Source organism: Thermobia domestica, chromosome 18, assembly GCF_964235325.1.
Source record: "Thermobia domestica chromosome 18, izTheDome1.hap1.1, whole genome shotgun sequence".
Taxonomy (NCBI): domain Eukaryota; kingdom Metazoa; phylum Arthropoda; class Insecta; order Zygentoma; family Lepismatidae; genus Thermobia; species Thermobia domestica.
Window position 1 is genome coordinate 136,388,240 of NC_137471.1, and position 18,119 is coordinate 136,406,358.

General features: G+C 35.9%; 1 protein-coding gene across 2 annotated transcripts in view; it reads left to right on the forward strand.

Moving 5' to 3' along the window:
• LOC145675647 (uncharacterized) overlaps positions 1–18,119 on the forward strand; it is a 920,247-nt gene that overhangs the window by 731,399 nt on the left and 170,729 nt on the right. For both annotated transcript variants that reach the window (XM_081746206.1, XM_081746207.1), the window contains exon 9: positions 10,110–10,225. In XM_081746206.1, coding sequence (XP_081602332.1) covers positions 10,110–10,225 — 116 coding nt within the window. The remainder of the gene's footprint in view (positions 1–10,109; positions 10,226–18,119) is intronic.

Consider the following 18,119-nt stretch of genomic DNA (forward strand, 5'->3'; position numbering starts at 1 on the left):
TAAAATTCGGTTTGAGTACTCTTCTTCGGTATGGCCCCTAAACAAGTAAGTGTGTATATACATCGGAAAAGTAGAAAAGTCATCCAAATATGACTTTCTCTGCATTGTAGAAGCTATGAAATGTGTAAATCAATTAAAATCATAAACTTAATTTTTTCACAATCATATTTCTATATTTCTCCTCTCTCCTGTCGTCGCTCAAAAGTTTTTTTTCTTAAGTACAATTTCATTCCCATCGGGAAATGAACGGGTTGCAGAAGGTAATGCCTTCTCTTGGGCCACGAGCATTCATTTATTGGTAGTTTTAGGGGGAGTTGGGTATCAGGATTTTCTTATTTATTGATATACAGTGTGTTTGAAAAAGAACTCCCTAGTTTTAATGTGTCCTAGAATCTGTACAAAGCGACATACACTATTCTAGTTTGTGGTGTTTGATTCAACTCTCCAAGTTTGGCTGCTTTGCAGTTGGCAGGTCTGCTTGACCTTGAGACGGCACCAATGTTGTTGTTTTTTTTTTTCCTCTATTTCCTCAGTTCAGTCCAGGCAGGCGTACAGTGCAGAGCAACTCAGCAACAATGTGTACTCCGCAACAGAAAGCGCAGTGTGTTATTTGGCTTGTGAAAACTGAGTCAGTTATAACAGTGCAACGTAATTTTAGACGTCAGTATGGTGGTGAACCACCTACAGCAAAAACTAACGACGGTTGGAACAGTTACACCTGAAATGTTGGTGAATACATGGCGAGAAGTGGAATATTGTCTCGACGTGTGCAGGGCCACAAATAGATCCCACGTTGAAGTCTATCAACATTAAACAAAACTTGAAGGAATTCTCTTTCATGATATGTACTCATTGATGTAAGTTTTCATTCATTTCCAAATTAAATTTATACTTAAAACTAGGAAGTTCTTTTTCAAACACCTTGTATTTATATGGTTAGGTATAAAGAAGAAGGTGACTTAAGCATGGTATGTAATATATATGATGAAATGATGTGCAGGTAACAGAACACATGTATATTATTTGTTGCGACGAGAGTGTTAATCTTCTGCTCTGGGGCTACTCGGAGCGGGTTCAAACACTAGAAGCCCTGTTGGTTAGAAACCAAAGGAGTGCATTCATAAAGTTATATGCAATAGATGAAAGGACGACGGGGTTATAGTGAGAGGTGGCCTAATAATGTTCATGGATAGCAAGAAGGTGATGTAACGGTGAATATGCGTAACGTGGTAGAGCTGGAGTCTGGCCTAAGAGTTCATGAAGAAACGGATGAGCGTCTGCTATACGGCTTTGAATGTGACGAGAGCGAAGACTTGTGCGACGGTGCGTCTTTTGTATTGACGTCCGTTGTGATAAGGAATAAGCAACGCATAAAACGTGGCGTTCCAGGATGTAGTTTCTCATAAAACATCTGTGGACCCAATAACCAGGCGACATGTCCATACGTAAGAGCAGGACGTACAAAAACTTCATATGTATAAAGAACGAATTTGGAGTTAAGACCCAGTTAGTGCCTTTTAAACTCTGAAAAAAATTGATCCGACAACGAATGTTAGCTTGAAAATTGGAGAGGTGGGCGTTCCAAGAGAGATGTTCGTGGAAAATAACACAAGGTATTCTAAAGTAAGTGGAAAAAGGCAATAAATAAATAAATAAATTGTGATATGAGGAAAAGTATAGGTACTATATATTTAAATTAATGTCCGATGTTTATGTTCTTAGGCTAAGGAAGATGGTGATGATAATAACGAATTAAATATTTTAATGAAGAAAATGGGAGGAAACAGGAAGACCCCGTAAAAACACCCACAAGCGATTATCCACCACAAAGCCCACCTGGCGGGAACTGAGCTGAGCCATTTCGTCCAGGCATCGTTTTATATAAAAGATGAAACGGTTCCCTTGCATTCTTAACATGGACTGTTCTCAGTCTGAACACTATTAGAATATTACTGATCAGCAAAAGATAAAATTCGTTCTGGTGCATTTAAATTAGTTTGAAACTGAGTGTAGATTTAGTGGATATACGATGTATTACGGTTTTGCTTCCGACTTTATCATATAGTTATTTTGCCCTCATCTATCATGATATGTTTTTGAAAATAAGGAATGCTTAAAGAGTTTTCCAAACACAGTTTTGAACTAATTAATTGTTGAGAGCGGAGCGAGTGAATTTAATTCCAATTTATTAATTACATTTTCCAAGCGGATGAGAGTCCATCTAATACGAGGTGATGCAAGAGTAGTATATGTGGAAGGATTAAAAGGATTACTTCAACTGGAAACTTCATGACTAATATGTTTCGGATGGACCTCGTGAACGGAGGAAAAAAATGTCCCCAATACATTATGGGATTGCCACAGGATCAATTTCCCAGCAAGTGGGATTAGCTCTTAACGATACCTACCAAAAAAAAGTTTTGAAGAAGTGAGAAATGTAGAATATATTTTTAAATCGTCCTGCTTTAGCACTTGCATATCAGCAACTAAAATTACTGGAATTTGAATATAAAACGAAATTGAATAGGTAAAACCAATTAAACAAAATTAAAACTATTTACGTATTTGTCAATAAAGAAAAAACTATTTTATTTCCTTAATATTTCATACCATGAGAAAATTGCACGTTAAAGCTACGTCATATTTGGTGAGACGAGACGAGACGAGACATAACACTTTAGTTTAACGTCCCACTATTATGCCTTTGAATTAAAGTAGACGGATGATTTAATGAAAGTTCATGATTGTAAAATTAACTTTTGCGTTCACGTACCGGAAATCGAACCCATGACTGGATGTACGAAAGGCACATGCGATAGCCACTACATCAGCTTGGAGGGATACAGAGCTTTTGCAATAGAAACAAATATACTTTTCGAGGTGAGAAAATATTTTTGCTACATCTTTTTAGAGAAGAGAAAGCTTTTTCGTTACACCTTTCAGAGACGAAAACGCTTTTTCGATACATCTTCTAGGGACGAGAAAGCATTTTGGCTACATCTTTCAGAGACCAGAAAGTAATTTCTCTACACTTTTTAGAGACGAGAAAGTGTTTCTTACACCTTTCAGAGACGAGAAAGTATTTCCGTTGCATCTACGGAAAAGCTTTTTCGACACTCCTTTTAGAAACGAGAAAGTATTTTCGCTATACCTTTTAGAGACAAGGAAATATTTTTGCTACACATTTTAGAGACGAGCAAGTATTTTCGCTACACCTTTTAGAGACAAGAGAGCATTTTATCTACACTTTTTACAGACGAGAATGCTTTTCACTACATCTTTTAGGGACGAGAAAGCATTTTCGCTACACTTTTAGAGACGAGAAAGTATTTTCCCTATACCTCTTAGATACGAAAAAGCCTATTTTAGAGACCTGAAGGCACTTTAGATACACCTTTAGGGACCAGAAAGCCTTTCCCCACACCTTTTAGAGACGAGAATGCTTTATCGCTACACCTTTTAAAGACCAGAAGGAATTTTCTCTACTCTTGTAGAAACCACAAAACATTTTAGCTACATCTTTCAGAAACGAGTAAATATTTTCGCTACACATTTTAGAGACAAGATAGCATTTTGCTACAACCTTTAAAGACGAGAAAGCATTTTTACTACACCTTTTAGAGAGGATAAAGCATTTTCGCTAAAGCTATTAGTTACGAGACATCCTCAAATTAAGTCCCGCGGGCAATAGCAGTCACATTGCAGCTTTAAGAAATTGTACATATTTTCAAGGGGCAAAAGAGTTTGAAACAAATATCCGTGTTTGGTTTCAAGATATAAGAAGATAGGTTTAACAAGTCAGTTTCCTTCTTGTGGAGATATTCACCCTTCATTATTTTTAAAGCAATCATTATTATAAGTACACAACTGCATTTACAACATAGCTAATCAACATATCATTATTTAATTTCTTACATTCTAAATTAACGTTTAATAACAGGTCTGCCTACTATGATTTTGTTTTAAATTGATTTTTCTTTTTTGGGAAGATGTGTCTCAGTTTAAGTAAGCCGAGATTTGTAAAATTTACGAAAGAAATGTATTATTTTATTTAAGAAAACCAATCTATAACTACTGAAAATATATCGGAATCTTGCCTCTCACGTGTATAACAAGGTAGAAGTACGAAATACAAAGCTCCTTAATATGTAATACTTCATAAGTAGCGCGAAGGTTAAGCCAGCAATTTTGTAATTATTGTGCACTTCTATTTTTTCTACCTTTTCTCTCGTTATTTACACATGTTCCCATTTTTTAGGTAGGGCTCAAATATCATAGTTGTCTTTTTAAAAGTAGTTGCCATTTTTTTTAATTTACTGCTTATAGTTATCCAAATAAATATCCCAGTGAACCAAAAGTATTTGAACACTCTTTTATTTTGAAACCTAACCAGAAAATGTAAAATATGTTAATGGAACGTGATGGAGGAGGGTGACAACTTTTAGGGTACAAGACCAGCATTCTGAAAATCCCCATCTTGAACGCAAGTTCAAATTTCAAACGGAAAGGAGGGTATGTCACATACCAAATACCACTGGCATATGGGGTCAATGTTGTTCATAGAATATTTAAGAGGATTTTATAGGATGTTGACACAAGAGAGATGCCTCGATAATTATTGTAACCAGTTTTGTCGCCTTTCTTGTGAATTGGAACAATGATTGATTCTTTCCACTCTTCTGACAATTCCTCCTTGTTCCAGATAAGGAGAATGAGTTTGTGTACCTTGTTCTACAGTTTTTCTCCTTTAACTAAAATTAACTCAGCCAGAATTTAGTCTACACGCGGAGAATAGTGTTTGTTTAATTTCTTTATAACCATTTCAACTTCTGTTCGGTTAGGCACTAGAATATACGGTTCTTCTGCGTGCATTTCCGTTTCTCCACGAACTTTAGCATATGGTTGCTTGTTAAGCAAATCTTTCACACAAATCTTTCCATTCATTTAAGAGGCTATGTTTATCAGTGAGAATTGTTCTGTTGACTTTCTTTAATATATAAGCGCGAGGTTGGTAGTCTTTTTTTTTTTAGTTCGTTGATGTCCTTATACAGTCCCTAATGTTTTTGCTTTCACTATTATCTTCAAGTTCATTTTTTTAGCTTTCAAAACATAGCGTTTCTTCGTTCTAAAAGTTTCGGAAGTTTCCCATCTGATGTCAACGAAATTTTGAGCAGTTCTTTCGTTCAGATTTTGTAGACAACGTAATTTTGCCTGTTTTCTCTTCTCTACTAGTTTAGTGATTTCCTGGTCGAACGATAGTCTGTTCGTACGTATTTCCGGGTGCCCAAATTTTTATTTCGCTGAAATTTTAATCCCATCTCTAACTTCAACCCAGGTATCTTCAACACTAGTGCACTTCGAAACTTATAAAACCGAGAATCTATTCGAAACTTCAATCTGATATTCCTTTCTTATTTGACTGTCCTCTAATTTCTTTAAATTAAATCTCTCTGTTTTCATATATTGAATATTTCCTTTATTCAATGATAATCTCTCTCTTATTATCGCTTCTACGGTAGTGATCAGTGTCACAGTCAGCTCCTCAAAAACGCTCGAACATCTGTTATGTTAGACTGTTTTCTTCTATCTATTAGAACTTGGTCAAGTTGATTATGTATTTTTTATCTAGTGATGTAAAAGTATATTTAGGAACATCGCGATATGGGAATTTTGTACTCTTCACGATAAGTTTTTCTTTTTTTAATGTTGCAAAGTTCACAAGTCTAACGCCATTGTCATTACCTTATGCAGAGTTTCATTTCCTATAATTGGTTTGAAAATATCCTCTCGTCCTACCTTCGCATTGAAGTCCCCTAATAGAATTTTCATATGGTATCGTGGGTGTTGGTCAAATACCCGTTCTACTTCTTCTTAAAATAATGTATTTTATATCATCATCCTTATCTTCTTGTACGACAGATACATTTAAACCAATAATATCACATCATCGACCCTTAATAATAATAAGTCTATGATTAATAGTGCAACCCAAAAGCATAGAAAGCATAACAGTAATTTACCCATATGGTTGGTACCTCGAACATGGTTTTGGTTGTCTAATAGTCCAGAAGAAACTAATTTTAAAGCATAATAAAGCATAATTTTAGAAAATAAAACATAAAGCATAAAGCATAATTTAGAATATATAGCACAATTCTTGAAAAATTCTGTTAAGTGCAAGTTTAACATACTGTATTAATATTTTTTAAAACCAATATTTACAATGCAAAATCATTGAGAACATAACAATGCAGCAATGAAAAGTTTATTTTTATTCCTGTAAACTTTTTGATGTAATCCTTTGATGTGGATAAAAGAAAAAAAGGAAAAAAAAGAAGAAAACTTTCCGCCAACAATGAATAGTACACATGAACTCCACACTATATTGTTATTTGTACCTTTTGAACTTGAGCATTTTCTGTACTTTTCGGTGGCATCTTTTACTTTTCCTGTTTGTATATATGCACCTCTAAGGCGCACACAAGAGAGAAAAAAACATATCTCTTTACAATGCATTAAGCAGAAATTTCATTAAATATGAAAGAAACTGGTTGCATAAAATATCAATAAATAGATCAAGATATTTAGAATATTTAATGTATAGTAGTATTACACACTATACACGATTAATGTAAAACAATGATTGAAATTTAAGAATAAAGCATAATTTGAAAACAATAAAGCATAATTAAACAACAAATAAAGCATAATGTGGGTTGCTCTAATGATTAACAATCCGCTTCCGCTTAATTGCTGATATTCGTTTGTGAACGGAAAACCCTGTTTCTAATTGGTGATTTTTATTTCTTTCCCCGTAAAAGAACGTAAAATTTCCGAACTTCATTGCTCCATTTCCATTCCATCTTACTTCCTTACTTCCTGAAATTCTAGTAGGTGCATCCTGTATTTTTTCTAACTGACTCATTACGGATTTTAACGCGCCTGCATTCAGGGCCGGATTTAGCATTTTGGCGCCCCTAGGCCCAATAATGTTTTCCACCCCCTAGTCTGGTTAAAGTTACTTTCCTAAAACCCTTTATTAAAAAATTATATCAGGCCTATATGTTAATTGCTTAAACACCACTCCACGATGCATTGCAAGTTTTATCCATTTTATCATTGCAAGTTTTTTGAGGAATTTACTTGGTTCTGGGCTTAACAAAATACCGTTAATGTATTAACAAAAGATTGGTGAACTTTACCAACAATTATTTGTTCCAATGAACTTAAAAATCAGAATGCTTTATTATCCTGATTTTTTAAAATCAATTCAAAAACTGTTAAGTTATGGCTATTTATTTTTATTTCTGTATATTTTTTTCTCTCGGCCGTGCGTCCCCTGGGAGCTTGCGCCCATAGGCCCGGGCCTACCGGGCGTATTGGGAAATCCGGCCCTGAAAGACTTCTTATATTCCATGTTCCAAATCTCATATTTATTTTACTTTGCTGAGGTAATGTCAAATTATCAGTTCTAGTCCGAGACGTCTGTTTGTGTTTCTGAACAAGTATAATTTTAGAGAATGAAGTTGTTAACCTCACGCCAATCCCCCAAGCTGGAGGACCATCCTTTGTCGTCTGTCCGCGACTGCTTATTCACTATATTCACAGTTAGGGCGCGCCATGTCGTGGTGTCACGAACTAACATTACACGGGTGTTGTTAATTCACTTGAAAAAAAGTAAGATTTTAAGTTGTCAATTTTCATATTCTCATAGAATAGAATGTGTACGTTATTTGCTCAATTATTTATTTTGTACGACTCTAGTTACTATTTGTATCGTATGTTCACACGCTATACAACCGAAGAAAGCATATCGGAAAATTGAACTTAAGAGCAAAAAGTGTCATCCATTTCCATTGCATTTGCTGAATGATTTAGGTAATAGATGAAAAATATAATTTCCCATACGAGTAGATATACCGGTACTTGCTGTTACAAACCGGTGCCATCACTTGAAATTTCAATTGATAATATTGGCATAACTTATGAGGTTCTCTTTTAGTGTAAGCTTTAAAATGATTCACCGGGATTTTGGACTTTCTTCAATCACCTTTTATTATAAATTCATCCTAAATGTGCAGTAATAATAATTATAGTCTGAAATACTAAGTTCTTCTTAGATTGTAGGAATCCAGAGACCGAGCGTCCTAGGGTGACAGAATACAAGGCTCTTGCAGCCAAGGAATGTATATCGGAACCTCTCAGAGAAAGTGCGTCCTAAAAAGCAGGTTAAAACTCAGAGAGTAGACGTCTTAGAGAAATGTGATGTTATTGCGAGGAATAAGCGTCCAAGCGAATGGAATCTCGCAATGACTAAACGTCGTAGAGAGTAGAAGTGACGATCAATCGGTGGAGATTGATGCTTTGTGCAGTGCGGTGACTTCTTTTATCACGAAATGTTGCTGACTTCATTGATCTTCTTTACTGGGTGATTGTTGATGATAGTTGACGACCTTTTCTTGGTGGTTGTCGTCTGAAGTTGTTTACAACCAACTGAGACGAGTAGTTCACGTTACAGTGACAGCGATATATGCACATGCTGCAACAGAGATATTGAGGAAGTTTAAAGAACAACTTTCCTTTTCACCAATCAGAAAACACTCGTGCACATAGTGATACAACATCGAGTTACACGCTTTGTTTTTGAATGCTGCAAAGGTATATGAAAATTACTTGAGTTCTTTGTTGTTCATTGTATGTTCGTATTTGAGCGACTGTGAATTAGCAACAGATATACCTGGAAATCTAGGAGAAAACTGGTTTTTCCTGTTGGTTTATCTTCCCTCTTCAATACCAGCAGCTATATTTTATTTATTTAGTCTTATTTTACATGGCGAAGTTAAGGCTAATCATGCCTTGTCACCCACTTGACCATGCAATGATCATAATTTGTAATACAGTAATAATGATACTAAAATATGTATAAAATATACAAAACACTCCCAATCACACACATACACACACACATCACATCACCTGCACACATGGATTATGAGATATGGATCGACAGTTTAAAGTGATATTTTTTTTCGAATCAATGCTCCTTCACAAGAAATTGATCTTGTTTTTTCTATCAAGTGAACGGAGAAGGCGGAAAAATGATTTCACACTATCTGTGTGTACTCATTATGCTCAGGGAAGACACATTCAACGTTAAATGTTCGCTATTGAAAAATTAACACCGTTGTGAGTGTGTACGGTAAAACATGGTCTCAATCCTTCAAATACTATGAAAACTAAACCAAAACTAGATATACTTTCTCATCTCCAGGTCATCAGCTTGAATTTCCTACAGAAGCAAATTACGCAGTACACAGGATTATCAACTCTACAGAAAACATTATTTGCAGCCACGGAGTACAATCGCTCAACATTTAATGGTTAATATAGATGTTTACAGGGATCCCTGTACATGGGTTTAGGATCACAGCAAGCGCCCACGGACTATTTGGGGATGCACAATTTTTCAATGAAAATGACACAATTAAACTTTAATTATAGCATTATAATGCTTTTAAGAACAGTAAAAGTTTCGAAATTGAATAAAATTTAGTCTACAAGGCTAGTTATCGTGGTTCTCTCAAAGCCAACTCCTGCCTTCTCTCATGGGCGCCTATCCTTGAGGGACGAGGGTATCCCCAAACTTTGCTTGCCTCCCTTCGGTCTGGTTGTGTTTGATTGGATCTATGCTCAAAAATTTGATAATCAAACATCTATTTCCATTCCTCTACGAGTCCCCGTAAAGTTATTCAGAAATCGACGCCACTGTCTTCTCTGCTACTTTTAGGAGGAAAAGAGAGTGATAAATTTTATGGGAGATTGCTCGAAGTACTTGGGGTAATGGGTACCTCTTGGCGTTAGTGACTTTTTGAGCACAGTGTATTATTGATAATACCTTAACCACGTATTTCTAATCATAAGATTATATTAACACCAAACTTTTCATTTCACGTGAGTCAGGAAGTTAATTCAGAGAAAAATAGAAGTCCTCTGTCACTCCGACTTCTATCAGTGTCTATCTATAACGTATAAGAATGTTTTCACAAATCACTCAAATGACTATTTTTTTCTATTTTTTATTTATTTTCTCTTCTTTTGTCCTTTTACAGCGGCAATGGAATGTGAAGACGACCATCTCAGAATGTTTAACAACTCGTGTTACCTGTTTGTCAGCTACCCAGAGGTCACTTGGGAGACTGCTCAACAGATCTGCAAAGAAATGAAGGTAAGTGAATAACAATCCTCAGATTCTTATATTATCTTTTCTATTTGAGAAAAGCAAAATAACAATATAAAAATGTCTGATTGTATATATGTATTGTAATGCTTTGTAGGTAGAGACAAATAATGGTCCGGGTGTGTTTTTCTCCACCAATTTTATTATAAAGTTTTAAATACAATGTCTTTGAATTACAAAGATTACTCTACTAATGTCTTTCCTTTCAAGTGACCTGGATGAAGGAGAAAGGTGTTTTGCACGGTGCTCCTTCACTTAAAGCAGTCTCCAAAGCACCTGCAGAGTTTCGGTGAAACTTGCAGGGAAATCCCCTCAGCCCAAAGCAGCTTCGTGAGGTTTAGTTGTGGTTAGGATCCCTAGTTCATAAGCGACCTCAGGTTAAGGTAAAGGTGTACCCCTAGTCCAAAGCGACCTCCGAGCAGGTGTATGTTACTTGATCAGCGGTCAGACTGATAGCTAGTCCTCTTCACGCTGCGCTTTTATAGGAGACCTCTTGGTGGTTCGTTCTTCTTCGGGCTCCGCCGTCAAGGTTTCGTGTCTTCCGTGTTGTAATTTCTCATCTGTTTTATTGTTTGTAATCAATAATACGTGTTGTATTAACATGTGCTTCTGCTGAAGGTGGGGATCCTTACAATATTCTTAAAGGGAAAAGTTTACGTATATTGCACGGATCCATAGGTATGGCGGAAGGGACAATCCTCCAAAGGTTTCTTTTTTTTATTACTTGCAGCATTAATTCGTTATCTTCTAATTTGTTTCCTTGATAGTTTCTATCTATGTAAATGTCCATCAAAACTTATGTGGTTTTTCTTTTTAGCTTCTGAGATAAACACATCCTCCTATGTTGTGGCGAAACAGTTATCAGTTCCAGTGAAAATGCGTTGTAGAACTCTTCAAGAATCTTCCATTCTACATTTTTTTCGTTCTGAAAGCTTTATCTTTCTAGTTTGACCTCAGATGTAGTTTACACTTTATCACTCTATGGTAACTGTCTGTGTTGTCCTGATGAGAACATTGCAATCTTCTAATCACAATATGTTATATCTTCAATGACATAGTCAATTTTACTTATTCTTTCTTGTACTATGTTCACTTCCTGTAGTTCGTTTTTTAGAAATGTCTCAACTCTGGCGCTAGGGAGGCCATAGTTCGATCACAGAACATGTGAGTTTATGAGTGGTCCCTGTGTCTTCACAGGGTTCGCCCATTCCTTACACATTCTGATTATATGGATTCTTTCATCACCTACAGGATATAACCGTATGATTGTATCGATTCTTTCATCAACAGGACATAACCGTACGATTATATCAATTCTTTCGTCACTTACAGGACATAAGTGTACGACGTAAAGCTAGAATTTTCATTCTTTCTTTTTCTTTCTAAAAAATGAACAAATATGCATATCAGTTCGAATTTAGCAAACACTATTAAACAAAATATTCACCCTCGTCTCCTTTACTATAACCGAAGCTTCTTATTGATTTTTTGCTAGGTATTTGTTGTTTGATGTTCATATATGGATACTCCTGAGTAAAACTGTCTAGTCACCCATATAAGTTTGTGTCTGTTATGATATTTCAGTTTCACTTTTAACTAGGCTAAGAGGTTTTAAAACTAGTTTGGCATTTCCCCAGAAGGGTAAGGTTTATGCCAAACATTTGAACGTAAAAGATAATTGAAATAAATAAATCATAAAGAGGAGCAACTCCTCGAGCATTGTACCTGTCAATATCATTAAAATAAATAGCGAAGTACGCATTTGGGATTGTTCCCCTCAATTTCCTGACCATCTAACAGGTCCTTCCCTGCCTAAACTTGCACTTGAATGTATTGACACTGTCACAAATCAACTTAATGATTCCGAAAACTATAGATTCGACACTGTAATTTTGCACATGTTATTTCTATTACTTACTCACATACATACACACATACAAATATCAAGATTTAGGGCTATACTTGGATTGAACACCACCTGGAGTGTCACTATTCATCTCAGCGAACGCGAAAGCTATGAGTTTGACACTAATAGGGCCTATCAGTTGTCCCGATTATTTATTCTCTGCTGTTACATAAGCCCGTATAACAAATATGTAATATCTCATCCATACATGCAACGCAAGAAAGAATCAAAAACAACCATAAATTTTGATTTCCTCGCCAATCACCCGCGAGTAGAAAATCAAGAAACGCCTTCGTACGTGGAGATATATCTGTTAAAAAAAAAATTGGTGGCTCTAGTTCCCTTATCTTTGCGGAAAGTTGACAGAGATACAGAGTATTTATTATTATTATTATTATTATTATTTTGTGAACGCGGCACTGAACCTCCGGGTTCCATAGGCCATAGAGTTAGTTATTATTATTATTATTATTATTATTATTATTATTATTATTATTATTATTATTATTATTATTATTATTATTATTATTATTATTATTATTATTATTATTAAAGATTCAAGTTCATTGGTATTGTTTCAGAAATTCTATCTTTTTATTTGCATTGGATGCTGTACAAAAACAAGACATTTTTCCTCTGGTAGAAAAACCAGCCATGCACTGAAGTTGGAAATTATTAACGTACACCAAAAGAAAAAAAATAATGCTTTTAAAATGCCTAGTTGAGTTTTTGTGCCTTAAAACTGCATTTCGATGTTTCTTGTTTGATTTCTTTTAAAAAAAAATTCACAAGAATCATTAATTCTGTTCTATGAATTGCTCGCATTGCGTAACCCAGAAAGAAAAGCAGTGTTCATGGTTTGGTTCGTAACGACATACAGAAAATATTTTTGTTAAGGTACTCCCAGTAGATGGTAAAGGGGGAAAAAGAGCACAAAGGATATACTTTAGAAAACATCACTAACAGCGAAGTACCATTAGCTACTGCTTAAAATTCCTCTAACCTTCCACTGTTTTCACACTTTTTCCTGTATAGCGTTCCTATTGCTGTATGAATAGGAATGCGAAACTGGCGAATGAACTATTTTTATATGCACTTCTAGGTTCACTTTTTTATTAATTTATTTTATGTTTCACACCATAATTGCTTAAATTTATGGTTCAGAGTTAGAGAAATATTTGTCCCTTTTCCGAATATCATGACACAAAACGAATTTCTCCAAGGTAACCAGAAAGATCAAGCTATACGGTTGGCATGTTTCTGATTAATATTTTGTCACAATCTCGTTAGATTTAAACAAATATGTTTGATTAACTATTGCTGTACTACAATTTCGTTTGAATAACCTAAACAAAAAAATAAAATGAAATCTTTCCATTTTACGTCCCACGATTATACCGTGTAGTTTAAAGAAAACAGTGATGAGAATGAATGAAAGAGTGGAGTGATTAAAGTAGAAAGAAACTGGAGAATCCTGAGAAAAACCTCGCACGCAGTGTTTATCCGCCACAAAGCCCAATTGGTGCGAGCTAGGATTGAATCAGGAACCCGACATCCAGAGATGAACCAAATCAAAAGTAGTAGCAACCTATAGGTAGAATACAAGGCTGTCTAGCACAATGAAAATCCTGTCACTTAATACTATCCAATAACTTTTTTTTAGGCCTTCTCAGTAGTTTAATAGGATTTAGTTGCAGATATTGACGCAATGTCTTACTCTGAAAACAGACATAACCGGTAATTCATTACCAGCCGCAAAAATCTGTCTTCAGCATTGGGAGGGACACGTAATACTGTTTTTTTTTTCTTTTGTTAAGCGATGCTGAAAATATTTGTGAAGTTGAAAAACAATCCTGTGAAGGATCAGGGAGCAGAGTTGTCTTAAACATTGAGAGGGGCAGATTTGAGGCTTCATTACTTTCTGGGGGGACATCAATTTCATCACACTTTCCTTTGTGGTAATCGGACACAAATCATCATATTCCCCCCCAAAAAAAACTCATTTCAAATCGGATTATTGGGGGGACAGTCCCCCCCAGTTCCAAGATTGGAGGGGACATATCCCCCTCATCCCCCATGATTTGCGCCAGTGTTCATTACAAGTTTGCAGTAAACAGAAAAGTTCCAAAGCTGACAAATCGATCATGTAACACGCCTAAGTTCTTTTCTCTTTACAAAAGAATGATACACAACCCTCTAATAAAGAATTACCAGTTATGGATGTTGGAAAGCTGATACATCCTTAGTATAACGTTTCATTTTTTATATATAAAACAAGTCAGGAAATTCAGTTTTTAACAGTGTTGGGAAGTAACGTAACGCAAGTAACGCGTTACTTTTTAAGTAACGTTTCCTAGTAACGCGTTACATTTTTTCCAAAGTAACTGTAACGGTTATGCGTTACAAATTTTTAAGTAACGTACCTAGTTTGCGTTATTTTTTTCGCGTTACATTTCGGATGAGTAAATACAATATGTGTATATATTTTTTCGGAAACAAATGTTTCTTTCCTGTAAGTGAATTTCTCAGAACAAAACAATCGAGCATGAACTACGTATGTCAGTGACCGACAGTCACAGACACACAGAGAAACAGATAAGTTCATAGTGCCAATTGCTGTTTTTGGAAGATGAGGACAGACTTACAGAAATCACGTGTACTATTTTGTCGTAGATTTTGACAGCTCCAAATTAATACATTCAGTGAGTGAATTACGAGTACAATGGTACCGGTAGTCTATTTTACTTTGATTGGTGTTGTTTTTATAAAGATGGAGAACGAAAATATTTTAGTGTTCGAACATTTGAAAGAATTACATAACAACATTGTTATTATTATATAATTAGTTTAACAGAATAATAATAAGCAACTATTTTTTCTAACGCATAGGGATGAGCACGAGTCAAGCTAAAACTCAACTCGACTCGAATTCAAGTCGAGTTTTGAGTCAAGTCAAGGCTAAAATCCTCGAGTCTAGTTCCGATCCGATTCGTTTTTCGCGTCGTTTCGAGTCAAGTCGAGTTTGATAAATGGCTCGTTCGTTTTAAGTCGTCTTGAAATCATGGCCTGATTACACTGGAAAACGAAAGCCATGAGAAATGTAAGCTAAACAGTAATATGGAATACTTTTAGTGTTGGTCACGAGAGGGGACACGGCTCGCATCTCGTCTCGTCTCGATAGCGAGACCACAAGAGATTTTTTTATAACAAGCTTACTCGGCTTGGCTTAACTGAGAAGATGACTCGAGCTGGCTCACTTGGGGTGAACCATCGGCTCGAGCTGGGTGGTAGGGATAAGCCATTTGCTCGGTTCGGCTCAACTGCCCTGAGGGCTCTAGCCGAGTCGGTTGGGTGAGCTGTTGGCTCGGCTCACTTCTCGGTTCGGGTCGGTAGTGAATGAGCTGAGAGCCGAGCTGCTCGAGTCGTTGACAATTCTAAACCCGGGCCAAGCAGTTTTGAATGTATTTGGCCGGTGCCCTCTAACTTTTAAGTGTTTGGCTCGAGCCCGAATACTCACCCTAGACCCTCAACCCAAATTCAGAAGCTCTTGAACAATGTCCTTGACTCCTAGACTTCATGGCTACCGAGGTTGGCAATCAACTAGTTTGTTTAGTATTCAAGTAGAAACCGCCTTTCTTTCTTTTCATGTACAGTGTTGTTATAATAATAATAATAATAATAATAATAATAATAATAATAATAATAATAATAATAATAATAATAATAATAATAATAATAATAAAAGTTGTAGTAGTGTCATTGATAATAATTATACTGTCTATGTAATATACTTGAAGAATGTACTCGAAACTACACAGCGGATTTGGCTCGAGTCGACTCGAAACTCGACCCCAATTCGAGTCGATTTGGAGGAAATTTTTCGAGTCGAGTTCTCGGGTCGAGCTCAAAGATGTCTGTTTCTAGTCGAATCGAGTGTCAAAGAAAACTCGCTCAAACTCGGTCGTGTCCATCCCTACTAGTAACGCAGTATGGCATTTTATCAATGTTACATTATATGAAAATGTTCATATATCAAGGAAAAATTTGTCCTTGCATTTACATAAAGCGATTCAGAACGTGCAATAATAATAATAATAATAATAATAATAATAATAATAATAATAATAATAATAATAATAATAATAATAATAATAATAATAATAGCTGTACTAATAGTAGTACGGAAAATTGAAGTCATAATTTTTTCCCAGTTTTAAAGTTTCGGACCTAAAAGTAACGCGTTACTTTCGAAGTAAAGTAACAGTTACTTTTTTGGGTCAAGTAACGCATTACTAACGCGTTACATTTTAAGAGAAAGTAAAGTAACTTGTAACGCGTTACATTTTTACAAGTAACTTACCCAACACTGGTTTTTAACTTATATGCTTCTAATCAATACGACGTTGTAAGGAATATATTAGTTCAATAAGAATTGCTCATAATTATGACAAGTTCATAATATTACCATATGAATTCTAGAACTCTTGTTTCATCTGGATTCCATAATCGATTTGGGAATTCAAGAGATGAGCATCACTGCAGATGCCATCCTGTTTAAGAGATCCTTGAGATTGATACGGATTAAAATTTCGTAACACTAGTCGGTGAAGAGGTACTTGTCTATTTAACCCTGCTGTCAGTTGAAGAGGGCGTCAGAAGAGGATTACATCAGCTTTCTCTCTCTTCCTTCATTCAATATTTGTCTCTGAGATTTCACAGAATAATAACTGAAATAATCGTGAAGTTGAATGTCACTAGATTAAGCAAAGATAATGTTGGGAAACGAAAGTTTTTAAGTTCGCAACAGATTTCTCTTTGCAAATTCATTTTTCGGAACTGAATTCTAAATGGCAACAAATTTATTTTGCTTGAAGCGTGAAAGTAAGCTGCAAAGAGTTATTATTACAAGCTGAGTCATAAGTCTTACAATGGTCTTGTACACAATATACTTGAATTTGTTACAGTATAGTGAAAGCATGTAAACATTCAAAGTATAGCCCCTTATATTCGACTGCCTGCTTCCATCTTCCTGCCAGTTTCTCGATTCCGCATATCGTCCTTAGAGGCAGAAAGATCAGTCATTACTGTTTCCATCTCAGGCTGGTTGATGAAGCATCACAATTTCAAAAAACGCGCCATGGATCAAAACAGGTAGTCATCGGATGCTATCAAGTTCCTGTATTTGTTGTTGCGTTTTTCAAGCCCAATGTTGTTTTCCGTTCATCTGTTGCATTAAGATGTGGTTTCGGTTCATCACTGAAGGATATATTTAGGATAATACAGTATACATTAGCTCCAATTATTCGGAATAAATGTCGACATTGATGACACTACTATTAGGAACGAACCCAAGGTGAATTTTATCCCTTTTAAACCCACCACATGCAGAGAATAAATTTATGCTCGAAACGACCCTTTTTGACGACTCATCCTGGAAGTTTGTCCTTGCTCGGCTACTCTTTTTTACATTTAGATGTCAGAAAAACACCTATTTTTCGCGTATGCAACAATCCTTTTCAGTAAACGCACATCACGTGGTTTTTACACCAATTGTCGGCGCGCATCCACTCTCCTTTGGACCTGAGTTCTGGTCAATTCATTTGACACAATGTGCAGCTCCTGGTGATTTTCCCGAGTTCGTAAAGATGACGCACTGCAGTCAACTGAGACATATTTGGTTGGTTTGCCATTCGTCTTGTGCTGGTGGATGAATTTTCCTCAATGGCATTAGGTGTATCCTCAGAATCTGTTATCTAGAAACGGCTGGACCTTGGTTGATCTTCGAGATCTTCACAACCCATAGGCGCCGACTTGAAGAAAATATTGGGGGGGGGGGGGCAAACAATGACTCAATATATCATATTCAGCTTATTTCTACTAAATGCATGATGAAGGCTCCCTTCCCTCCCCCATATCTCGGTTCGCTGCGGGGGGCGCGGTGGCTCAATGGTAGACCGTTCACCTTCGGTGCTTGGG